Source organism: Melospiza georgiana, chromosome 14 (assembly GCF_028018845.1).
Source record: "Melospiza georgiana isolate bMelGeo1 chromosome 14, bMelGeo1.pri, whole genome shotgun sequence".
NCBI lineage: Eukaryota > Metazoa > Chordata > Aves > Passeriformes > Passerellidae > Melospiza > Melospiza georgiana.
In genome coordinates, this window is record NC_080443.1 from 5,365,849 (window position 1) to 5,390,150 (window position 24,302).

Genomic DNA, 24,302 nt, shown 5'->3' on the forward strand with positions numbered 1-24,302 from the left:
CCGTCACGTTAGCAGTAAGCACAGATCATAGAACCATGGGATGGTTTGGGTGGGAAGGGACCTCTCCTTCCAACACCCCTGCCGTGGGCAGGGACACCTTCCTTCAGACAAGGTTGATTCAAGCCCCATCCAGTCTGGCCTTGGGTGATTCCAGAGATGGGACAGCCACAGCTGTGTGAGATCTTTGTGCAGTTTGACTCCATCATGATGGCCATGACAGCATCATTCTTGGGGGAAAAAAATCTAGGAAAGTTTATTGGAAAAGAAGGATTCAGGATTAGAAAGAATAGATTCATGAAAAATAGTAATCAGTTTTCTATGATTTGCTCACAGGTCGAAACAAGAACATCTAACATCTTTGCATGCAGACATCAGGACAGTGGACAGACACTTTGCTTGCAGGTGTGGTCTGTCTGGAGAGGGGGCTGAGAACATCCTGGTGAAACTTGGGCTCTGCTCTTGGACCTCGGTGTGGGGAAAATGAAGCAGGAACTCACTGCTGCTGTGGAGCAGCAAACTGCTCCTCTGCCTTGCAGCTCTGGGAGAAATCCTGGCCTCCCCACTGGGGCTTTGTAGCTGATCTCTTCAGGCTGGAGATCCCTCCCCAAGAAGGTTATTGCTACCTGCAGGGCAAAGCTGCTCCAGAGTGACAACCTTTGCCGGCTCTGCAGTCCCTTGTATTCCTAGGGAATAAAGGAGTTTCTCACACGGGTGAAAACAATTAGAACAGGTGGATGCAAACTCTTCAGGTAAAATAATGAACTTTTAAGAACCTGATAAAACTGACCAGCATAAAAAATTGGTGGGAGCATCCATCCTGGGAGCTTAGGCAGGATAGAGCCCAATGAGACTGCAGTGTGGTAATGGCTGTCTCTGAGGAAATCTGTGTGGTCATCTGAGGTGGGGCTTGCTAGGGAGAGGGGGGAGGAAAGCCCCGCTCTGACTGCATTGTTTACTCCACTGCTGGCTGAGCAGCTTTAGCTTTCTCTGATGTTTTGCATGGTGTGTTTGCACATGGAACGAGCTGCCTTGCAGGATTCTCTGATGTTTATGACCATCACGGCTGGGATCTTGATTGACTTGGGGAGCAAAGGATGATGTTGTCTGAGCATGTTAACTGATCAATGTTGCTGCCTACAGGCCAGGAAAGGTTGGGGTCCCCTGCCTAATGCCAACTCAAATTTAGATGCATGTCATTTATAGCCATGCAAAGCAGTGTCACATTTTTTCTTCTTCTTTGATCGTACCCAGAAACTATAAATCCCCAGGGTGAAATCTTAGCTCTACAGAAACCCAGAGCAAACCTCCTTTCACTGATGCACAGTTCATGGTGGAAGTTGTTTTTATTTCTTAAATGATTCTTGTAATTGCTGGAGAATTGTATTTACTTCTCTCCCCTCACAGCAAATGAAATGTCAAATTTCATTGTCAAGTAGCCTACTGAAACCAGTCAGGTCTGTCTGCTCAGAGTGCGGAGGGCTGATAATAAAATTACAGCCCAGTAATTTTATATTTTTCTCCTATTATCTGCCATGCACAGCATTTTTATGTGTTCTACCCCACTGGGACCATTGTAAACCTGTGACTAGCTCTTTCATTTGAATATACTCAGTGGGAGGTGGCAGGTGCACTGTTACAAAAAGTTTTTGAAACTTTATCACAATATATTCAGAAGGTGATAATGTAAAAGCTGCTGGAAAATGGAGGGAGATGAAGGAAAAATTCCACGCCTGATAATTTATTTGATTTTTAAAGACAGGAAATGCTTTAAAAGCAAAAATATCTCAGATCTGTCTAATCCACTGCCCCAGACTAGTCATCACGATACCCCTGGTGAAGGGGGCAGGCAGAGTAGATGACCTCTGTCTCACCTCCACTTCCATAGGTGCTCTCCAGCTCCTGTGCCAACTGGGGCAAAGAGGCACCTTAAGCTGACACAGTTACTGTTTATTTTCTCTGTGTGACTGTGGGACAAGGGAGATTTTGAGTGAGATTAGACTGAGACACATACTGGAAAATCTCTGGCACAAAGGAGAGATCATGAGGTGAGGGACACTTCTCCCAAGTGCCAAAATCATCAGAAACAAGCTCTGTGTTGATTTCCTGGACCAGTCCCATCCACTTCAATACTTGTTTGCTATTAGATTATTTGGATCTTTGATCCTTTCCTGAAGTCTTCTGCAGAAAGGAGAGTGCAATAGCACAACTACATTGGTTGGGACCAGAATGTGGGGCTGTGTTTGGCTCAGTTTGTGTGAACCACTGTGTGAAAATCAGCTCCTTGATGGACATCAATGTCCAGTACCTGTCAACAGCTGTGTTCACTTCCCAGGCAACTTCATCTTCATGTGATTTGTTTCTTTGTTTTCAAATGATGCAGCTTTTAAAAATAATAGAAAATAACAGCACATTTGTCTCCAAGTGAGTATTGGAAGCTGCACGGCTTGTCCTGGACTGTGCTTCCTCAGCATTCTCACAGAACTCTCTTAGTAAAGAGAGGGAATCTTTGCGAAGGGAGGGGACCGCATCAATGTATGAAGATATAGTGCCAAGCATCTGAAGTGTCTGAAGGAGGAGTGACAAAGAGAAGGAGCCAGGTGCCAACTGGAGGTGCCCAGCAATGGGACAAGAGGCCCTGAGCAAAAACTGATGCCTAGGAAGTTCCACCTGGACATGAAGAAGGACTTCTTCCTTGTGCAGCGGCTGAACACTGGAAGAGATTGTCCAGAGAGGATGTGGAGTCTCCATCACTGGGGACATTCCAAAACTGCCTGGAGACAACCCTGTGCCTGGTGCTTGGGATGACCGTGATGGACCAGCTGATCCACAGCGATCCCTTCCAGCCTGACCATCCTGTGCCCAGTGCTTGGGATGAACGTGGCTGGATCCACCGCGATCCCTTCCAGCCTGACCATCCTGTGCCTGGTGCTTGGGGATGACCGTGATGGACCAGCTGATCCACCGTGATCCCTTCCAGCCTGACCATCCTGTGCCTGGTGCTTGGGGATGACCGTGATGGACCAGCTGATCCACAGCGATCCCTTCCAGCCTGACCACCCTGTGCCTGGCTCTTGGGTTGACTGTGGCTGGATCCACCACGATCCCTTCCAGCCTGACCATCCTGTGCCTGGCTCTTGGGTTGACTGTGGCTGGATCCACCGTGATCCCTTCCAGCCTGACCATCCTGTGCCTGGTGCTTGGGGATGACCGTGGCTGGATCCACCGTGATCCCTTCCAGCCCGACCATCCTGTGCCCACCCCCAGCGGTCCGGCCCCCATTGTGCCCCGCTCCGCAGGTCCCCCGCTGTCTGCACATCCCCTCAGGTGCGCCGTGCCGTGCCGTGCCGTGCCGTGCCGTGCCGTGCGCGGCTCCCCCCGCCCGCCGCTCCGCTCCGCTCCGCCGTGCCCGGCCCCAGGTGCCTCCCGCCCGCTGTCCCGCCCGGCCCGGCCCCGCTCCGCCCCGCGGGTCCCGCCCGCCCCGCTCGCCCCCCGGGTGCGGCCGCTCCAGACGCGGCGCCGGAGGCTGCGCTGCCCCGCGGCGGCGGCGGCGGCGGCGGCGGCGGGGCTTAAAGCGCTCGGGCGGCCGGGGCCGCGCTCACCTGGGCGCCGCTCCCCGCGCTCCGCCGGCCGCCGCAGCGGCTGCGGGGCAGCGCCCAGGTGACCATGCGGGGCAGGCGGCCGCACGGCCCGGGCAGCAGGTAGCGCTCGCCAGGTGCGCGGCGGAACATGGACTGTCTCCTGCTGGCCGTCTGGACTTTACCTGCTGCGATCCTCGGCGGCAGCTCCATGCAATTCCAGACTCTCCCGTGGCTCGGAAGCGCTGTAAAGGCAGGTCGAGAGCGCTTTCTTTTGCAGTCGCCTAGTGTACTTTTATACCAGGTTACTGCGGTTTCTGGTGCCTTGTCTTTCTGCCTTGCCTTGTCAAGGAAACTTCACCCAATGCTCTTTTTCTCTCTCTCTCTTTTATTTTTTCTTTCTCTTGCAGACCCTTCAGCTGTGTTGCCTCTGTTGCGTGTCTCATGCGGCAACTTTAACCAGTGACAGCATCAGTGAATTGACTCATGGTTTGTATAGCTCTTTCTGTGTCTGTACGTGAAAATTTGCATGGATTTTTTTTTTCTTTTTTTTCGTGGAGTGAATATTTAGAGGGGAGAAGTCAGAGTGTTTTGGGAGCATAAAGTGCAAGCAGGCTGGCTACTGCGGGATGGTGAACCATGGGCAGGGATTAACTTGTTAAGCCCTGTGTGCTAAAGCTGAAAGGAACAATATGTAGCAGCAAAGCAAATGAATGAGATGGTAAATACATCCACGTTTCCATGTGCGATTAGAAAGATGAATGTGCGTGTGTGTAGCCACAACAGCAAAACCTCACGTGTCTGTTGTGGAAGCAGTGAGAAAAAAGTAATGAAAAGATTTGTGTGGGGGAGAAGGAGGAGCTGTGCAATGCAGGCTAAGGGGGGAAAAGCCTGGACAGAAAGGGCTTGTGTGAGTGGGAGCTCAGGAGCCATTTGTTCCCAGGCTGGAGTGACTAGCACGTAGATGCTGATGGCTTTGGGACTTTTGAAGTGCAGTATATGCTTTGTATTGTGTGTGAGCAGAAACAAAGTGCGACAGAGAGCCACACCAGGGTGCAGAAAGGAAACCCCTCCTGCACCCTGTGCTCTGCTCGCTGGGGGATTCCCTCTCTCCAGCAGCTGCTTGCATTTTTTGGCCACCAGCCTGCTTAGCGCCCTCAGCTTCTGCCGTTGATTAACACCACTCGAGGAAAGTGAAAGCTCTTGATGTATTGCTTCCACTGTCTAAGGAAAGGCAACCTGTCGGTGGTTGCATTTTCAGCCTAATGTGTGTCCAATAAAGTCTATTCAGGCGAAGAGATTGATTGGGAAACTTTGCAACATCTGTTACAACACAAAAAGGAAGGGGTTTTCTTCTTTTTTGATGGTGCTATTTCAATTTAGGAAGAGAAATTAATTGCTTGTCAAGTGCATGGACAACTCTAAGTGTCCACAGAGAAACACAGCTCACAAATTAAATTAAATGGGGTTGGGAAACAGTTTTTTCAGCATAATTTCTTAGGCTACCAGGAATGGGTGCAAAGATCCTAGTTCAGGAAGCAGCTGAAACTCAGACCCTGGTTCCAGGACACAGGTAATCCCTGCATGGCTAGGTCAACACCAATGGTAATGTACTGCAAGTGAGGCACCTGCTTGTACAGCCAGCTGAATTATGGCCTCTTTCACCCTCTATTTTTTTGGGTGGTTCTGAGTAGATCAGAGTGTTCTCAAAAACAGTTTTGTAATTTTTTGCATATTTTATCCAAAACAATAAACTTCTTTGACATGCAATTAGCAATGGCTGACGAAAGGTTATTAGGTAGGATGTAATCTCTTTCTGCTGGAGGTCAGTTACAATTTGAAACCCAGTCTAATCAAGTCACTACAAAGAGATGAGGTCTCACTCAGTTAAGTCATTAATAAATTAATCCTTTAATCCATTTGAACAAGTGGTACAGTTCTGCAAGGTCTCAGTCATGGCTACCCCTACAGTGATACAACATTTGCTGCATTCTTAGGGAAGGGAAAAGCCTCTCAAACCAGAGTGGCCTTCACATTTGACAACAATTAATACAGGGGGAGGGGAAAGCCTACAGATCTGCTGGTGATGACAAATGTCTTCAGAGGAGCAGTTGTGGGAATGTTCACAGCTATGCTAGTTAGTCTGTGCCTCTCAGTGGGGCACAAAGGAAACAAACACAGGCTGAGAGCCTTTGTGACTTACAGGGGTGAATTTATGCAGGCGAGACAGCACACACAGAGCCTGCAGGCCAGCCCCAAAGTGAGGGAATGCTCCATGCCATAGGAAGTGCCTGATACTGTGTCAGAGTGCCTTGTTTGTGGGATGCCAGAGCTGATAGCCAACTCTTTATCGTTACAGATTATGTGTTTGTGACACCTGTCAGAGTGGATGCCAGCGGATCGTACGTTTCACATGATGTTTTGCACAGTACGAGGAGAAAAAGATCAACTCAGAGCTCAAAGAGTTCCTTGCACTACAAATTTTCAGCATTTGGACAGGAACTTCACTTAGAGCTTAAACCTTCGACCATTTTAAGCAACAGTTTTATTGTCCAGGTACTCGGGAAAGATGGAGTGTCAAATTCTCAGGACCATGAAATTGAGCAGTGTTTCTACCAGGGATTTATAAGGAATGATAGCACCTCTTCAGTAGCAATATCTACGTGTGTAGGCTTGGTAAGTGTCTATTTCAAACAAATAAGCATTAAAAGTATTTTTGTATGTGCAATAGTAGCTGAAAGTATGTAGTTCATATAATAGTCAAGACACCATAAACCCTTTTGTGATTTTTCTAGTTCACTTGTTGCTATTGTATTTAACAGAAGAGACCACTTTATAGCCAATGAACAGCATCAAACCTTTGTAATTTTTGATGACAGTCTTTCAGGGAAAAAAAAACCAACAAGACTAGCTGGTAGTCCTAGTAATTATCCCATAGCAGTTTGTTACAGTTTGTGATAGTTTATACATTTCTGCTCACTCTTAAGTAAAAGTTCTTCTTGCCTTTGTGAACTGTGGTGAATAAAGAAAAAAGCCAGTCCAGAAGCTTGTGTAAAAACAATATTATATCTAGGTTTGTCAACTAATTTAAGGAAGGGTGAGTTTCCTAGTTTGGCAGAACTTATGAACAAATTTCCCTTTGTTTCCTTTGATAATTCAAGCATTATTTGGGTTTAGAGGTCTTCATGAGTTGATCTCTTATGAGTGTGTTAAATATTATCATTGTGTATTTTCCATTTATGGCTGTCAGCCAAGTCCATGAAAAATCATTATTCACATGTGATTTTTTCAAAATACATTTGACAGTGCTCATTGCCTGCAGAGAAGGCTTTACTGATGTAATTTAGGAGAATTGTCTACAGAATTAATAGCTAAGGATGTTTTTTAAGGCTTAATCGCTTGCACTTGCAAAGCAGTCTGCTGTGGCTGCAGAGGAAGGCAGTGACATTGAGTGGGAAGTCTATGAAGTCATCTGTGTGCTTTGTGGTTGACTAAAGGTCCAGAGGATATGTTGGGTCACCCTCTAGAAATCTGTTTTGCAAAGGTACTTGTCTCTGAGGGCCATTAAACTGTGTGACTGGACCAAAGAAGGAGCACTTGAGACAGCCAGTGTTTCCTTTGAAACTGGAATCAGTGACTTGAGAAGCCTGTTCATTAGGAAGGGATGTTGATAACTGGTTGAAGTGGTCTGGGTTATATTTTGAATGCTGTGCTCTTTTTTATTCAAGTTAGAGGAATCTTAACAGTTCATTTGAACAGTTGCAAATGTGAGTTTGGAGCAGGTGCCAGGAACTGGGCTGAGGCTTTCTTTTGCCTTTAAAGTTGTGTTTGTGATGCTGAACTGTTAATACCAAATGTGCTCAGTTGTTTTCATGGAAGCCTCATGTTCACAACTGCCACCTTTTATCAGATTTACTCAGAAAAATATCTTGTTTTCAGTCATTGCAGTATTTTGTCTTTTTGCTACTGGAAGTTCTCTACCTACACACAGCAGGTAAAGTTTGGGAGATCTCCCCTGTTTCCCCACGTTTTGATTTTTAACATGCTTTCTGAGCTAAGTGAAGCTGGACTTGTCAAGTCTTGTCTGGAGAAGGAAGGTTCAAGCCTGCCTCAGGTCACAGAGGAACAGAATGTGGTGATCTTAACTGGGAATGAAATGGATCTCTTACCACTGTCTCGACACAGAGGTTGTTATGACTGGTAAGCTTCACTTAGAAAAGATCCAGAAACTGATCAAAAGAGAATAAATATTGTGGTATGAACAAACTTATTATGGAAGTACCTAAATTATCAACAAATAGAATCTCTGTTTAAAATTAATTTCAAGGTTCAATAGATTTTGCCTTCAATTGTTGTTTTAAACTGGCAAATTAAGTAAATCTTTACTTACAATAATCTCCTGTAGGGTAGGTATCCCAAAGTATAATTGTTCCTTTCTCTCCCTATCCATCTATTAATTTCAGTGCACCTAATGAATCCCAGGCAAATTACCAACAGGATTCTGAGTCTTTCAGTTTACAAGGCTGTCCTCCTAAAGATGTCGTCAGCTGTCTGTAATGACACCCACGTCACTTTTCCCTGGGATCCCAATTCAGTAATCATATGTTAAGTCTGGACGCTGTGCTCTGATCAAGAGAACCTTGTGAATAGCTTCTATATCCTTTTGCCCCAACTACTTTTGTCACTTGGTTGCCCTTCTTTCCTATTTGCTTTGTTCACTGCAATTAAACCGAAAGTGGTGTTTCTTCTATATGGTTGGTAGCACTAATCTTTCCATTGTTCCTTTCATTAGCAATAGCTTCTCTACAATAAAGCTGCAGTGACCCATTCTTTCAAGCCTGGAACACCACAATGTGATTTGGAAGCAATTGCATTTCAATAGACTACGGGGACTCTTTGATCTAATTTTTTGGATGACCTAGAGTATTCAGTCATTCAGCTGCCTGTTATCTGCCAGTGCCTGCAGAGGAGACTTTGGGGAGAGGCTGTATGAAATGGCTTGTTAGGCAGGATGACCTTAACTTAACACTGGAAAGGAGCAAGAATTTGTTGCTTTGGTCTAGATCTGTTAAGAGATGTGTGTATATTACATTTTAATGGCTTAGTTGACAGGAAGGCCCCATGTTTTTATGCTGATTTGTTGATTTGAGACCAAATGTTTCCATCAGTCAACACAATTTTCTTGGTGTGTCAGAAGGCAGAACCGGATCTTTATCTGAACAAGTCTCTAATAGAGTAAGTGAGCATTTCAGGAGAATGTGCACAAGTTTACTGTGAGTACTGCCTCTTTTCATCATCAAAGTGCTTCATCTTTCAAACAGAAACTTGCTTTTTTCTGTCTTCTGCCCTTTTTCTGCTTCAGTCAGCATCCTCTGCTTGCTGGAGCATTGTTATACTGCAAAAACCCAGTGATTTTACTTGCTTCGTAAATGAAAACTCTGTTCTGAACCTTCTGTGGAGAACATGTTATATTCCTTCCACAGAAGTTATAATTTTTTTTCACATATTTTTTAATGCATTCTCACTCCCTGGGATAATTAAAATTATCATTCTTGCAACTTTGGAACAATGAGTTTGTTTATGTTAGTAAATGCAAAGCTAGTTTCTCTCTTTAGCATCATCTTAATGTGTCCCGAATAAGAAGTAATTCAATTTTTTTTACTTTTCTTCACTGATTTTTCATGATTCATTTAATAAACCTCTTGTTTTATTCCTGCATGACTTTTTGGAGTTTCCTTCAGTGCCTTGTGCTCTGCCAGTTGGTATATCCAGGCTGCTGGTTTGTCTTGCTGTTTCATCCCCTGTTTTCATTCTCCAATTAAAACTGTTCTTTCCACATTCAACCTTTTTACCCAAAATCCTGATTTGAGCTAATTCCTACTTACTGTAATTGTATTTTTGTTACTATTATTATATAGCAATTTATTATTACTTATAATTGCCTGTAGGTGGCTCGTGGAGAGGCAGACTATACCAAATCCACAGACTACTGTGGTTTTTCTGAAAGAGATTATGCTGGCCACTCTTTGAATAAGAAATTGGTTTTTTAGGACCTACTGAGTATAGTTGTGCATATTGCAACCTCTTTCCCCCTTTCCCATTCTCATCCACTTTGTGCTATTTAATCTGCATTAAAAAGATCTGTTGTATGTTCACCATCTTTAACTCCACTTCCATGAAGGCATCTAAAAGATTTACTGCTGCCTTCCTAGCCTGTATCACAGTGTGTTGTTTGCCTCTCTTTATAGGCCAGTTTTTGTCTCCTTACCTTAGGTTTATGTGGACAGAATCTCCTGTATAAAGTGAGTTGTTTGCAGTCACACAGTAAATCAGGGCAGAACACAAGGGAACCTCAGAGGTCTCCAGTTGTATTGTAGAGACATTCTCTAAAGTAATTTATAACTCTGTTTTTGGGAGCAGAAGTCGCGTTCCCCTTGTGAACATGAACTCTGGCAAAGTCAAACAAGTTTATAATCCAATATACAACCTAGGAATTGGTGGCCCTAATGAATGAGGGGTTTGTTATGCAGCATTTGTGGGCTGCAGGACACAGGGGAAGGGTCTAGAGCAAGTACAAAATGCGTGCCCAGAGGAAAGACCTGTTTGTCCAACATAAGGAACTGTCCTGCCGTTCCATCACAGGGAAGATGTGTGTGTATTTTGGGTCAGAAAAAGGAAGTACAGTTCCTTTAAAACGGTATGACACACAGTGTTATCATCCAGGACAAATTTATCACTGGCATGGAGGCCTGAGAGGCTGCACCTGCTCACACCAGAGGTGGGTTTGGGCTGCTCTCTCCCTTTGGTTCGTGTACCTCAGTCAGAAGTAGTTGGTGCCCTCCTCTGGTTTTGGCAAGATGTGTTGGAATCTGTCATTATAAAGAGCCTCTTGTCTCAAGCTGTGTTATGTTTATTAGTGTCTAGTCAAAGGAGGAGAATGAGTGCAACATGATTCATCCCTCCCTCCTCTTTGAGCTGTCAGAGGATTCTAGACAAGGGTTATAGACTGAGAGATAAACAGGAGATGTATTAATTCAATGGAGGGAGGTGTGTGTGTGTGTGTCTGAGGGCAGGGCTTTGCTCAAAGTATCAAAGAAGCCACAAAAATAAAGCTTCTTGATGCAGTCTGACCACCTAAGAGGCAAGCAGGCCAGGCAGCTCATGTACCCACTCTTTGTAGTCATTTAATTGCACCTGGTATTAGCATTATTTAAGTTGATGCTAACAGCAGCCTCCTATTCCTAGAGCTCACACTTTAACTCCAATTAAATATGTTGAGACAAATCCCAGGGTTCTTATGCAGACAAGCTGCTATTAAACTTATTGAGCCAGACTGCTGGTGAATGTACAGAATAATTGCTGCTTGCAATGAGAGTCCTCTAGAAATTGACAGCTGTAAAAATGCAACAAAATTTGGTCCAGTGGGACCTTGAGGAGAAGATAAGTACAGAGCTGGTGGTTTTTTTCATTCTTAAAGGTGTTTTTAGTCCACCCAGGAGCCAATACACAAATCCTATATTTTCTACCATTGTACCAGCACAACAAGAACAGCTTCTTTCATGGGAGGTCTATGATTTTCTTTGTATTCACACGCTATTGCATCTCCATCCTTTCTAAAACACAAACTGTGTTTTACAGGATCCTAATTTTGTCCACTATTTTGGTGAAGGTTTTTCAACTTTTGTTCCATTACTCCATATTATGGTAAATATGAAAATAAGAAAAATCTCTACAGGAAAATGAGATGACAATGGGAAAAAGTCATATTCTTAAGGATATTTTAGGTAATGCTAGAAAAATAGAAGGCAGTGTTTCTGGTCTCAGCATTGACCTGACTAGTGATTAATTGTGTGATTAGGTTATTGATCAACCTTCTCCATATCTGTCTGATAAGCTTTCTGTTTAACCCTGCCTTTAGCTCTGCAAGACAAAGGCTGTGTTATCCCAGGTGCTTTGGCACTACTGATTCCTGATAGGTAAGAAGTGGAATTAAACAGGATTAATGATGAGAAAGAATCTGCTTCTGCTTGGCAGAAAAAGCAATAGAAGTTGTATTTCTTCCTGTTTTATGTTAAAAAACCTGGAATGTACATAGAGGAAACTGAGCACAGTAGGCTGTGGTTGCCCAGCTGCTCTTGAGTGTCCACAGGAGCTGGTCCTCTGTCACTTGTGCCTGCTCTGTCATTGCTCAGCTGGCAGCAGTGTGAAAATAAATGCTTCATTGGTGTATTTCCAACCAAACTTCAGGCTTCTGTGGGCACCATTGCTTGAACTCTTTGAGTGGTTTTCCAGAAACAGAGAGCATCCATTTGTACAGAGATAGAGCCAGGATGAGCTTCTTGTTAAGCAGCAGTCTTATCATCACTTCCAAAGGAATCAGTGGTTGCTATCTATGCTTGAAACATCAGTGCTTTTCTTGCTGCAGCAAAGCCTTTCCACTAAACCCAGTTCCCACACTTTGCCAAGCCCATTACAGACAAATGTCCTTGTGAGGGTCAGGAGTGGATGACCTGCCTGCACAGATGTGACCCCTTCATAACAGGATGTCTTTGATGTCATGAGGATTTTTATTTTCAGCACCACTATTTTCATGTGGGCCAAACCATCTCTGCTGCTGAGGGGCAATGTATTCTCTTCTGCACAGCTGGGAACTGCTAGAAATCACAAATAGTTCTCTTTTTGGAGGCAGATTTTAATAACTAATAGAAGCTTCTAGTCACTAATTAACCTAAACTGGGGTTTATGTCTGTCTTTCCCCTTTTCTTCCTCTGCTTTAGAAATGTATCAGGAGGATACCAGGTGGGCAGATGGGGTGTGTAAAGGCTTTGGTTTACCCAAAACACAATGACAGTCTGTGAAACTGCAGCTCAAGTCCAGCTCAAGCAGCTCACTCCTGGAGATCTGTACCTGACACAAGGCACAGGAGTGGGAAGCACAGAGGTGTCTTGGTTGTGCCCTGACCCGACACAATTCACTTAATTTGAAAAAATCCTGCCATCAAAGCTCTTCTTAAAAGAGTGCTGTTCTCCCAAGCTTATTTTCTGCTCACCCCTTGCAGAAGCATGGCCCTGATCATGATGACAGCTCCGTGACACACTTGCACTCCCTTGGGAGTTGACTTCAAGTCGCTGCAGGCTGCTCAGCTGTAACTGCTCTGGATGCTCACTGGGAGTTCTGTCAGCAGCTCCAGAAGCCCCTCCTGTGTTTTGGCTCCTCAGATTTTTGTTTGTTACAATATTGTGCTTAGGTCCACAAGATATTTGTGATAATGTTTTCTAATTTGCAGCTTCTTAGGGAGGGGTTTGTCTTCCTGATGTACAGCAGGTTCTTTACTCTTTGAAAGAGAGGATCACTGGGACTGCTATCCAGTACTGCAACAGGAGGGAAGATTGGAGGTCTAAGACCTGTGCTTTGGAAATGTGCAGCACATGGATCAAAATAAAAGCTGGAACTATGCTAAATAAAGGCATCCACAGTGGTGATGCCCATGATGTATCAGTCAGTTCCTCAAGGTCATGTTAGAGCTCTTTGCATCTGATTTGATTCCCTCCTGAGCATTTGCACAGTTGTTGACTTACAGAGATAGAGCGTGCTTGGGATTTTCTAGAAAATATCTGCTTTCCAGGATCTCTGTGTGCCTCACTTTGTCATGGTCTTCTCCCAGTGAGCTGGCAGGGGAGGGGTTAAACTTAATTATCTCTGCAATAAGAGCTGGCAGTGGACCTACAGTGAGTTTTAGCAGCTGAAACCCAGACTTGAATTTTTTTTTTCCCCAAAAAACACTTACTTTGTCTTTGAAAGGCTCTGACTAGCCCTTAAGTGGTATCTGAATTGAATTTTAACAGATAATTCCATTGCAAACAAGTTTTTCTTCTGTCTTTTTGATCATGTCACTAGGAGCAGAAATGTTGGTTCTTTCTTGCCTTTTCTTATCCCATTTTAATCCCAATTCTGTTGCTGCAGGTCTACCATAAATTACTGTATGCTAAAGGAATTTCCTATTGATTTGCTCTGACAGTGATTTGACCAGCTATGTGAATAGCTGATGGAAGCAGAACTTATCTTGGGTTCAGACAGTGGAGCACTGACTAAAGCTCTGAGGTAAACATTTACAGAAGAAACCTGAAATTATAAAGCCTTGCAGCTCAGCACAATTTACAAACATGTATTAATTAAGCTTCAGTGCTGGCTCTGCTCTGTGTTTGATGAGAACAACATCCTGGCACACAATGGGTTGACATCAGTAACCTTTTATTGTTTATCGTGCTCGGAAGTCACCAAGAATGAGGGTGAAGAAATGTCAAATAATCAGGGCAGATGGGAGGGAATGAGTCTTGATGGTTGAAGCTTGGTACCGTGGGAACCATTATTGTCCAGAGTGATTTCTGGAACATGCAAGTTAATTTCTTTTTTTACAATGTTAGTTCATAAGCTGGGGAAATCTGCAAACAACTTCTACAGCCAGATGAAAACCCTTCTCCTGAATCTCATATGTGGCTGCCCAGCTAGTGACTGCCAAAACATGGTAAAAGACAAAAGTTGGATGACAAAGATATTAGGTTTTGAAGTTATTCCTACTGCAATTACAAGGCCCAGAACAAACCTGCTTAAGAGAAGAGGAAGCTGAGGCAATAAAGTGATATTTGCTTGCAGAGACAATGGGGTGTTGCCTTTTCACTCCCCTGGGCATTTGCATTTCAGGCTGCCCCACTCTGTACACAGCACACTTGGGGCTTTATTCTTTGAGGGCTGGATTCTTGCTGTTCACAGTGGGATCACTTGAATGCTTGTGCCTGCCTGCCTAATATATGTTAATTGAAGGACTTTTGTGTCTCAACATCTCTATTAATATTAATGGAATGAGATTTTTAATGGACTTATACAAAATATGCTTGACCTAGCTTGAGCCCTCACTTTTGTTTTTATACTCTGCAGCACAGTGTGGCTTCTGACTAATTTCAGAATGTAATATTATATTCTGTGGCAGAGTACACAAACTAATGAAACATGGAGTACTCTTCAGACATACATTTTCTTTGCCATGAGATATAGAATTTATATAACCCCAGATTGTAATCAGTTCTAAGTCATGAATTTAAAAAGAGGTTTTCTTTTTCTTTGTATGATTTTAAAAAGATTTTAAAAATAATTCTTTCTTGACCAGACCTGTCTTATCCTATGCACTCTTGTTTTGTTTTGTTTTTAGGAAGAAGTTATCAAACTAGTAGGCCTTAAAATCAGGCTAGACTAAACCTCAAGAAATATTTCAAATTAATATTGCTGTTACAGTACAAGCTGGTCATGGTGAGGGATAGCTATAAATGCTGTAATGCAGATCAGACAGGAAAGTTTGAACTTCTCTAATAAAGTAGCTACCCAGAGCCATTTCTTGTTAACACTTGACAGAAACCTATGTTACTTCTTTTGTTAGATGCAAATATAAATTAAATGTTAAAATAACAGTCTTGGACTAGGGCAGAGATTATTTTTGTTTTGCAGTCTGCTGTGGATGATTATGGCATATACAAGAAAAATGCTTCTGTCATGTTTTCACTTTTTTGTTACATTTTCTGATAAAGAATAATTCCTTTTAGGCTGCTCTACATTACATTGTTTGTAATAAACATCTCTGCAAGCTCTGTGGAGACCAGTCTGCCACAACAGGAGCTCTGGGCTTGCTCTGTCAGCTGGTTCTCCCCATGCTGGAGCCCATATGGATATTTTTTCACACGACATCACCTACTGCTGGTTGGATTGTTATCCTGCCCCAAGCAGCAAAAGCTTGAGCAAAGGGGCAGGAAAAAAGAGTTTCCAAGCTGAGACAGCAGCGAGCTGCTGATGTCTGCTGATTCCTGCAGCCCTGTCCCTCTCATTGACAGGTGCTTGCTGGTTGATGGGCTTCATCTAAAGCTTCTTGTGGTGAGTAAAATGTTTTCTGCTGACTGCTTTGGATCTGAACCTGGCCTTGGGAAGGGTCTTTTATTCCTTCCGACATCATCTTGGCCCTTGAGTCAGTAGGCACACCAGTTTTTTGGGATGCACTGCTGCATTTGCTGTTTGGTTTAGCAAGATATTTTGGAAAGGGGAGGCACCACTGGCTCATCAGGAAAGTGAAACGTGTCTGTTGCTCCTGGCGGACCCCGAAATGCTGGTTGGACATGCTCCAGGGTGGTGCTGTATAATCAGATTTCACTGAATCAGAAGTTAGATGGAGGCAAACAGCATGCTGGAGGGCAAACCCGTCTGCAGGCTGAGCCTTGCTGCTCTCATGGGCTGCTCACACCAGAGCAGCCAGCAGTGAGACGTGGCAGGAGCACTTTCCAGAGATTGAGCTGCTGCTACTGCTGCTAGAAAGTGCACCCAAGCGCTGGGCATGCAGTGCCTGCAGCTGCCAGATAGGTTTCAGGGCCCTGGTGCCAAGTGCTGTCATTGCACTCTGCTGCCAGAGCATCCTCACCATGAGGAGCAAAGGAAATGCAATGGGCACCAGAAAATGCAAAGCCACAAGAAATGTAAAGCGTTTATTTGGCCTAACCCAGATCGTGTCCTGATAAAGTCAAGTCTGGTGATGGGAATAAAAGAGGATGGTGCCTTTTGAGGCCTGGTGTCCTTGTTAGGCAGGAGATGGACTTGGCAGGTTTTGAGCTGTGAAATTGTGAGGGAGTATTATCAGATGTCATCACAGAACACCTGTAGGGGACAAGACCTCATTCATCTCCTGCTCATGGTAGGAAAGCTGAGCAATTGCAGAGAGGGAAGCATGTTACAGAAATAGTTAATTGGTTCCTGTGTTTACCAGAGAGAGCTGGGTGGTCATTTGAGCTGCCTGAGGCACAGAGCCCTGCAGGTCTGGGTAATGGAGACCATGCCTGATGCCAGGGACAGAACAGGGTGCATGTGGTGCCATGGCTGTGAGCATCAGAATAATGCTGTGGTGACAAAGGTTTGTGTTTTCCATCAGTGGGATAGATGAAATCCCAAGGAAAGGACAATTTGGGCCAGCAGCTGAATCAGAGAGGGCTGATACATCACCATATATTACCAGTTAAAGCTATGAACAAAAATGTGCCAGACTGTGCTCATGGCCTCTGGGTACTGCACTGATTCTGTTTACAGGTCCCCAGCTTTTAGGTTATAGTGCCATCAGAAGTTTATTTTTATTTTAATTTTCCAAGCATTTCTTGAAAATTAGCTTTCTGGTGCTCAGAACAGCACCACAACCCTAAATTAGTTGCAAATAGCTTGAGGGCTGAGAGAATGGTATATTTTTTTTGTTGTGGCTGTTCACATGATTTATTTAGTCATTTGAAAGACTACAGTTTGGGAAAGTCAGGAACCCACTCTAATGTGAGAAACAAAACAGAAGGAAATGTTATTCATACAGAATGAAGGTCTGTCTTCTGCAAGCCAGCATCTGTGCAAAGCCAAGGTCCTTCTGCCTCCACAGCCCTACTCCTGTGTTAGGATTAGCAGAAGATGGGGAGGATTTCCCATTGGCAATGTTCCCTGCCCACCATCAGCCTGCTCAGAATGGTGCCCATATGCTCCAAAATATCTCCATGGATATTCCTCATCCTTTCATGACAGCTTAGCCTTTGGATCTAACTGACAATAAATAGGAAGAAGAATTTATGAAGAAGATTCATTCTTTTCCATACCAATGCACTGAATTGGTGCCTTTTCTTTATTAAATCTTCATCTTACAACAGTCAGTGCAATTCAGTGTCCCCTGCATCTGAAATATGAATATATTGTTTTTCTATAAAGGTGCACATGACAATGCTGTTTATGGATGTATTAGTCTTTTCTGCTGTTCAATAACTTGTTCAATCATTATTATTATGATTTAAAGCAACACTGTTGTGCTTCTTGCAGGAAAGGAATTGCATTTTAAAGGGAAGGTTGTTGTAGTTTGCCTTTAATTTTTGTAGTAAATGGAGGGTATAGGTTTATTACAAAAGTTTATAATGTGGAGGATGTATGTGAATGAGTTTCACTGATGACTTCCTTTATTATTTGTTAAAAAAATGTTAAGGAGTAAGTCACTGGAAATCTGTAAAGTATTTTATAAAATTAATTTGCTCTTGAAAACAAAACCAATTTTATTTCAGATTGGTGAATCTTGTAAGAATTAGTATAAATAATCTGAAAAATTATGATCAGTATCTTATTTTAGTCTTTTTGAGGGGCTCAGTAGAGGTGCATAAAGAGAAGCCCTGGTGAGGGGTGATGAAATGTGAAATCTTGGGCTGAAACTATTCTGACAAGATGGGGAGTGTGGCTCAAACCCTCTCTTATCTTGCCAGTGCTCTTGTGTGTGCTCCCTCTCCCCAGCAAGATGCCTGACTGATTCACAGCAACTGATGGGCAGTTTAAAATTACAAAGCTTTCGGTTTCCTTGTTCCTAACAGATAAAGAGGGTGGGCATTTCCTGATTGTATGGTATACACTCAAAATATTTAAGTTCCCCATGGTGCTATTTGTGCCTAATTTACTTCTCTAGCACATTAACACTGCTGGTTTTCTGCAGGGGGAGGTGTAACATGCTGTGAAGAGAGGAAATGTTTCACAAGAGCTCCTTCTGGCTTTTCCTCTGTTTGCCTTACCACCTGGAAAGAAGAAAAGGTGGAGGGGCTGACTGATGATCCAGATGGATTGCAGGAGCAGTCAGGTCTGTGGTCAGATGTGTTAAGCCGGGCAAATCCTCACTGGGAAGGGGCAGGATTGCACTTGAGCTCCGAAAGCACAGGGAACTTCCAGCAGGGAAGTGTGCAGGCATGAGGAGGGCTGAGCTGCCATCAGCCAGTAACCCTGGGGCAGGTGTGCCCCTTCAGAGGCCGCTGAGCAGCCTGATTGTCTTGGGGAGAAGTTGGGGATACACCACTGTGAGGGGTGGTGCTGCAGCAGAGCAGACTCCATCTGAGTGTAATAAATCAGGGGCTGTGCAGGTCACACGGAGCTTCAGAGAGACTTGGAGTGGGAGGACCACATTCATCACTCTTCACGTTCACTTTTCTAGTTCTTGCCTGTGAAAGCAGACAAATTATCTCCTGGTTATGGGAGTTGGGTGCTTTGATGTACTAATTATTCCACTCATGTGGTACCTCTCAGCAGAGCAAGGGTGTCCTGATTCCTGTTAAGGGCTCAGATGCAGGAGCAGCTGGGCTGTGCAGCACCTCTGTCACTGCTGGATGAGCTGTGCAGCACCTCTGTCACTGCAGGCTGGGCTGTGCAACACCTCTGTCACTGCTGCGCTGCCAGGATGGAGCAGGGAGCCCTGCCAGGCCCTGGGAGCAGGAGCTGCATGCAGACTGGAGTGTCTGTGGCTCTCGCTCACTCCCTGATGTCCCAGAGCCTCTGTGACCCCAGCAGCACATTCCTCTTCTCGGAGCTTTTTTCTTAACCTGTGCTTAACCTGACCTTTGCTTAACCTGCTGTTCAGTAGATTCATTGCAGAAACAAGGTCAGGCTGCTTAGGAAATTTTGCCTCCTAAATCTTCTGCTGATATAATTTTTTCAACCATCCCTTTGTAATTCTGCAGCATTCTGAGCTGTCAACAAATTTCTCCCTTGTCTTCACTGTATCTTTATTTCAGTCAGAAGGCCTGTGGTGTTTAACATAGTGGCAACATCTGTTCAATAGATATTTTGTTATCTTGGACCAATTTCATACAAAGACTATCACATAGAATACAAAGTTGCTTTCAGGCACTATCTTCCCTTTTGCCACTTGCATTTTCCCCTTTCCTGAGATCTCAGACAATATCACAGGGCTACCTTGAGCTTTGATCCAGAGACTACTTTGAGAGCCTCATATGTAAGGTATTGTGCTGAAAACACTCTACTGAACAGATGCTTTTGTGAAGAAATTCTGTTCACTTGCATGAAAACCCTGGCAAATGGTGCTTTGCTGACATAACACATAATTGAATGGATTTCTTCAGTCGAAAGACACAACTAAATGCTCCCACACTGTCTTTTTTCCCACTGTTTTCTTAACACTCATCTCTGCTAAACAGTTCTATAATTCAGATGCTTGTACTAAAGTCTGATGATGGCAAAATCAGTGTAACCTTTCATGGGCAGTTTAGTTCTGCAGACCCAGTTCAGGGGCTCCAAGTCAAACATGAGGCTGAATACTGGAAGTCATTGTTTAACACCCAAATGCTGCTTTGGACCTGTGTGTTGGGCTCTGACCTTGGCACAGACAGCAGGGCAGGAGGTGTAGATTGATGCATTGGGTTAAAAAATGGATTTACCTCACCTTACCACAACCTGGGCCAGTATTAAGTAGTATTCTGTGTCCACTTTAAGACAGTTGTGGCATTATGTTTTATTTTATACCAAACCAGGACCTTGTTGTGGTGGATTTTGCATGTCATCAGAGTTATTTCTACTACAGAGATTTAGAAAATAATACTGAAAATTATTTTTCATCAAACTTTCATTTATAATATTATTAAAAGCAGGAAATCTGGCTGGATTTGTCACAGACTAGCAAAGTTTTTCACTTACTGCAGCAGAGCAGTTATAGCATGTTCACCCTTGGGCGTCATTCCCTTAAAATAGAAGCTGAGGCTAATTTGTGGGAGAGGAGTGAACGAGTGCACAGCTTTAAAGCTGGCCCAAGGTGGGTGTAGAATGGCTGAGCAGTGCAGATTGGTGGCATTTGGCTGCAAGGAGGGGAACAGAGACTCTCTGGACTCAGGGTACACCTGGCAGTGTAATATGGTGAAGGCAGGTTTTGTGACTGCAAGCAGGGCCTGCAAATATGAGGCTTTTCCATGCCATGGAATGTAGATGTATCTTATTACATTTATCTTAGTAAATAACTATTTAAATGCCCATGTAAAGTAAGCCCTGAATGCTGAGGGTGTTTGTATGGTCATGGAAGTGGAGTTGCCATTGTGCAGGTTTTTAATGTTATGGGAAACTGAGAAAAGGATGAAGTCTTATTTCAAGGTGGTGGGTTTCTGGGATGCTGCTGCCTTGTCTGTTGGGTTTAATTGTGTGAATTACATTCAGTGTGTTGCTGTTGTACCTTTTTGTGGTGGCAAGAAGAGATGCAGACACACCCAGGCTGCTGTTCTGCTCCAGAGAGATCACTGCAGCCAAAGGGCAGGGGATGGCATTGATGGTGCCCTGCTCTGCCTCTCACAACGGTGCCAGCCTGGCGCAGAGGGGTGCAGAGGCTGTGTGGTGTTCCATCCCCAGCTGGGTGTGACACCATGACACCGAGTGCCACCCTTTCTCTAAGGGCATGTGGCAGTAGGAAACCCCATGGCACAGGAATTCCCAGTGCTGGAATTCCCAGGAATGCTCCAGAGCTGGCTGTGCTGAGTGTTTCTACCTCAGGGCTGCGGCATGAGCCTGTCCAGGATGTGCGTGGGGGCAGATCTGTGTTTGGGGACGGTGTCTGTGAGCAGGGCAGTGCCAGCTGGGATCTCTGGCACACCCCTGGCTGTGCTCTGGCTCTCTGTGCTCCTGAATCCCAGCCCTGGCTGGGGGGTGGCATCCTGAAGGCTGGGGCTGCAGCTTAGAGTAGAGAGGGTGGAAGAACTTCAACAGAACAACCCAGCCAGGGTCAAATGTGAGCCCTCACGAGTCCCTCATGAGCATTTTCTACATTGATTACAGAATCCTACCTATTAAACTGATAAATAAGGAACAGAGAAGCTGAAATGCTGAAGAGCAGGGAGTGTAATCCAGATAACCCAGGCGCCAGCCTGACATTCTCACTCTTGGGCCATCTTTGCTTCTTGTTTTCCATCCCTTAATGTCCTAAGCTCTTTTGTTCCACTCCCTTTCTCCTTCCCACGTAGATATTTCAACATATGGATATGTCTGTGTGTGTGGAATATCAGCAAAGCTGATACTTTGCTCCCTACAGAGTTCCTTGTGACCACTCTCTCATGTAACTAATCCATAGCAATGTATACTCCAACAAGGAAAATTAAAAGGTTGGGAAGCACTGACCTAACTTCTTAGTAAGCAATACAGCTGGCAATCAGATGTAACCCGAGCTCCTCGTTATTGGAGCTGCCTGAGCTATTCATAGCAAAGCAAAATTGCTATGGGAATTGAGCTGGATTTATTTTGTTTGAATGCAAATTATCCCAGGTCAGACAGGCTCAGATCTTCTGCCCCCTCAAATTCATTTGCATCAGCTCTGGCTGGGCAGAGCTGGTGTCTGGAGGATCTGCACTGGGGAAATGTGGGTATGGGTAGGGAAGCCACCAGATGTGGAGAGGATTTGCTTGGGGCTTTGATGCATTGGGTGTAACTCATTGCAGGCCAGAGTCCGACCCAGAGGGAAGGTTCTGCCATCAGGTAGCTCCAAGTGGTGTCTCAGTGCTTGGGAAAGTGTCTTCTCTCTCTATTGTCTGCAACCTCAACATGTAAGGGAGAGGGAATATTAAGCCTTGCCTAATTCTCACTTACAATATGAAATGTTCTGAAGGGTCCAGCTGCCAAAGTCCCATCATCACAGGAAAAGCTGCTTTTTTTCACAAAAAAAAAAAAAAAAAACCCAACCCCACTCAACTTTGATTCTAGTATACATGATTAGAAGGGATAAAAAAAGCTTTTAAAAACTCAGCTGAAAATGGTTCAAGAAATCAGAAAGAAAATAAAACACTGAAGCCCTTTGGCATTATTTTAAAAAATCTCATAATTTATAGTTGTGTTTCCTACAAGGCCTGATTCATGACTTTTAAAGTTTGGAGTTGCCTGTCTGATAGGGAGGAATGTTGCTGATCAGAAACACTCAAACAAGCATCTGTTAATGCTAAGTACCTATGGAAAAGGAATTTCCAAGTACTGATTTTAGTTATATATCATCAGTTGTTTGGGGTTTTTTTGGTTTTTTGGGGGTTTTTTTAAGCTGTTCATTTTCTGTGTCACTCTGCCCTAATCTCATTGGTTTTGCCTTTATTACCACTCCGGGAGCAGCAGCTTCATTAAGAAGGCATGCACTTTCTCTAGAATATTGATCCATCTGAACTCCAGCCCTGTAAAACTGATTAGCTGTACACAAAGAGGGAGGAGAATCTTGCCAGAACATTTTCATTTCACCTAATCCTTTGTACAGCATAAATAATTCATAGCAAACCCACCTCGGGGTGAAATGCTGCCCTGTCTGAAGGTCTGGGCATCTCAAAGGCACATTTCAGATGTTTAAGAGGGAGGTAAATGGTGCTTTTGTTTTGTGCTGTTACAGAGAATGACAGGACAGAGAGAGCTGCATTTCCTGTGCTTTTGGAGGTTTCTAAAGGTAATCCTGCTCTCACCTGGAGTGTTCTCTGAAGCTGTGCACCTAGTTACAGGGGATGTTAGCTCAGGGGACACACTGAGCTGCCCTCTCAAGTCAGTTTTTCTGTTATTCTTGAGGTGCCCTAAGTAACTAATCAACTGTCAGCACACGACAAATAGTGGGCTGCCTCTTTTTAGGGAGAGTGAAGCATAAATGGACTCATTAAATAATCCTGCTGTTTCCTGTGTGCTTTGTGATGGATTTCAGAACTGTCATAACTAATAAAAGCTCTAGATTTTATCTTACAGTTGCAGGGATTTGCTTAAACAGGCCATACCCAAGTGCCTGTACAGCTACCAAGGCCAAATCTGAGCTGTTGGTTTTAGCTAATTGCCTTCCAAAACCTTTCTAGGGAGCCAAAGAGCCCCACTGATGGAATTGTAAATGAAGTGATCCTGACTGTAACTTGGTAAACCTCTGGCAATTCACTTTAATGTTATTGGTGTATAGTTAGTGTGGTTATGCTGTAGTTTGAATTAGTATTTTTCTTCTATTCATTTATCATGCCTGCTCCTGGGGTGGTTTCTTTTTGGTTTTTGGCTTTTTTAAAACCCAAAACATGAGAAATGAGTGAGCTCACGTACTGACAAGCAAGTATTTAATCTGTGGCAAAGCAATCAACTTTGTGTTAGTTCTAGAATATCTCATTACCCTGCAATAAATACCAATTTAATACATTTAAATACCAATGTGACTGGTTCAATTACCATAAGTGCAGGAACAAATAAGAATATTTCCTTATTTGCCATATGCTGACAGGGGGTTGCATAAAGACATTTGAAACAAGCTCAGTCAACTGCAGAAATACAAAGGCACTATTCAGAGATAACTCTGGCTTTGTTCATATAGGAATAATTAAAGACATGCATTTTTGTTACCTTGTTTTAATTGCTGACTGTTCTGCATAGCACTTCTTTTGAGCAACCAAACAGAGTAGTCTTTCATGGCTAACTCAGGCTGGCAATTTAAACCTTGTACTCTCCTCCTGTCAGATCATCAGGTAATAAAATACTATATTGTTAAGAACCCTTAACATTTTACATTGGCAAGAAATCTATATGATGTTAGAAAACAGAATAATTGAGTTATTTTTCTGAGTCAGATTCTAAAGGAAAATGCCATCTGCTGACAATTCTCAAGTCAGAAAAGGCAACCAATGATTCTAATGCTTCTTTCGTGATAAATAATATTTTACTGTGTATAAGGGCCATTAACTTAACCTAAACATTTGGTGTGGTACAGAGCCAGGTATTCCAGTCTGGTGAAAATCAGTAAAGGTCTGCTGAGGTTATTCTCATCAGCCAAGGACCCAGTCCCATAAAACATCACTTTGTACTTCCCTGACTCTGGGGCCAGCATCAGGAACTGCCCATTTACAGGCTTGATACTTTTCTGGAGGATGGGTGAATTTTTTG

At 43.8% G+C, this 24,302-nt stretch overlaps 1 protein-coding gene across 1 annotated transcript in view; it reads left to right on the forward strand.

Annotated features, from left to right (window-relative positions):
• Positions 1-3,726: 3,726 nt before the first annotated feature.
• Positions 3,727-24,302, forward strand: part of ADAMTS18 (ADAM metallopeptidase with thrombospondin type 1 motif 18) — a 77,309-nt gene continuing 56,733 nt past the window's right edge. The window contains exons 1-3 of the mRNA XM_058034124.1: positions 3,727-3,828; positions 3,986-4,064; positions 5,935-6,251. Of these exons, the coding sequence (XP_057890107.1) occupies positions 3,727-3,828; positions 3,986-4,064; positions 5,935-6,251 (498 nt within the window). The remainder of the gene's footprint in view (positions 3,829-3,985; positions 4,065-5,934; positions 6,252-24,302) is intronic.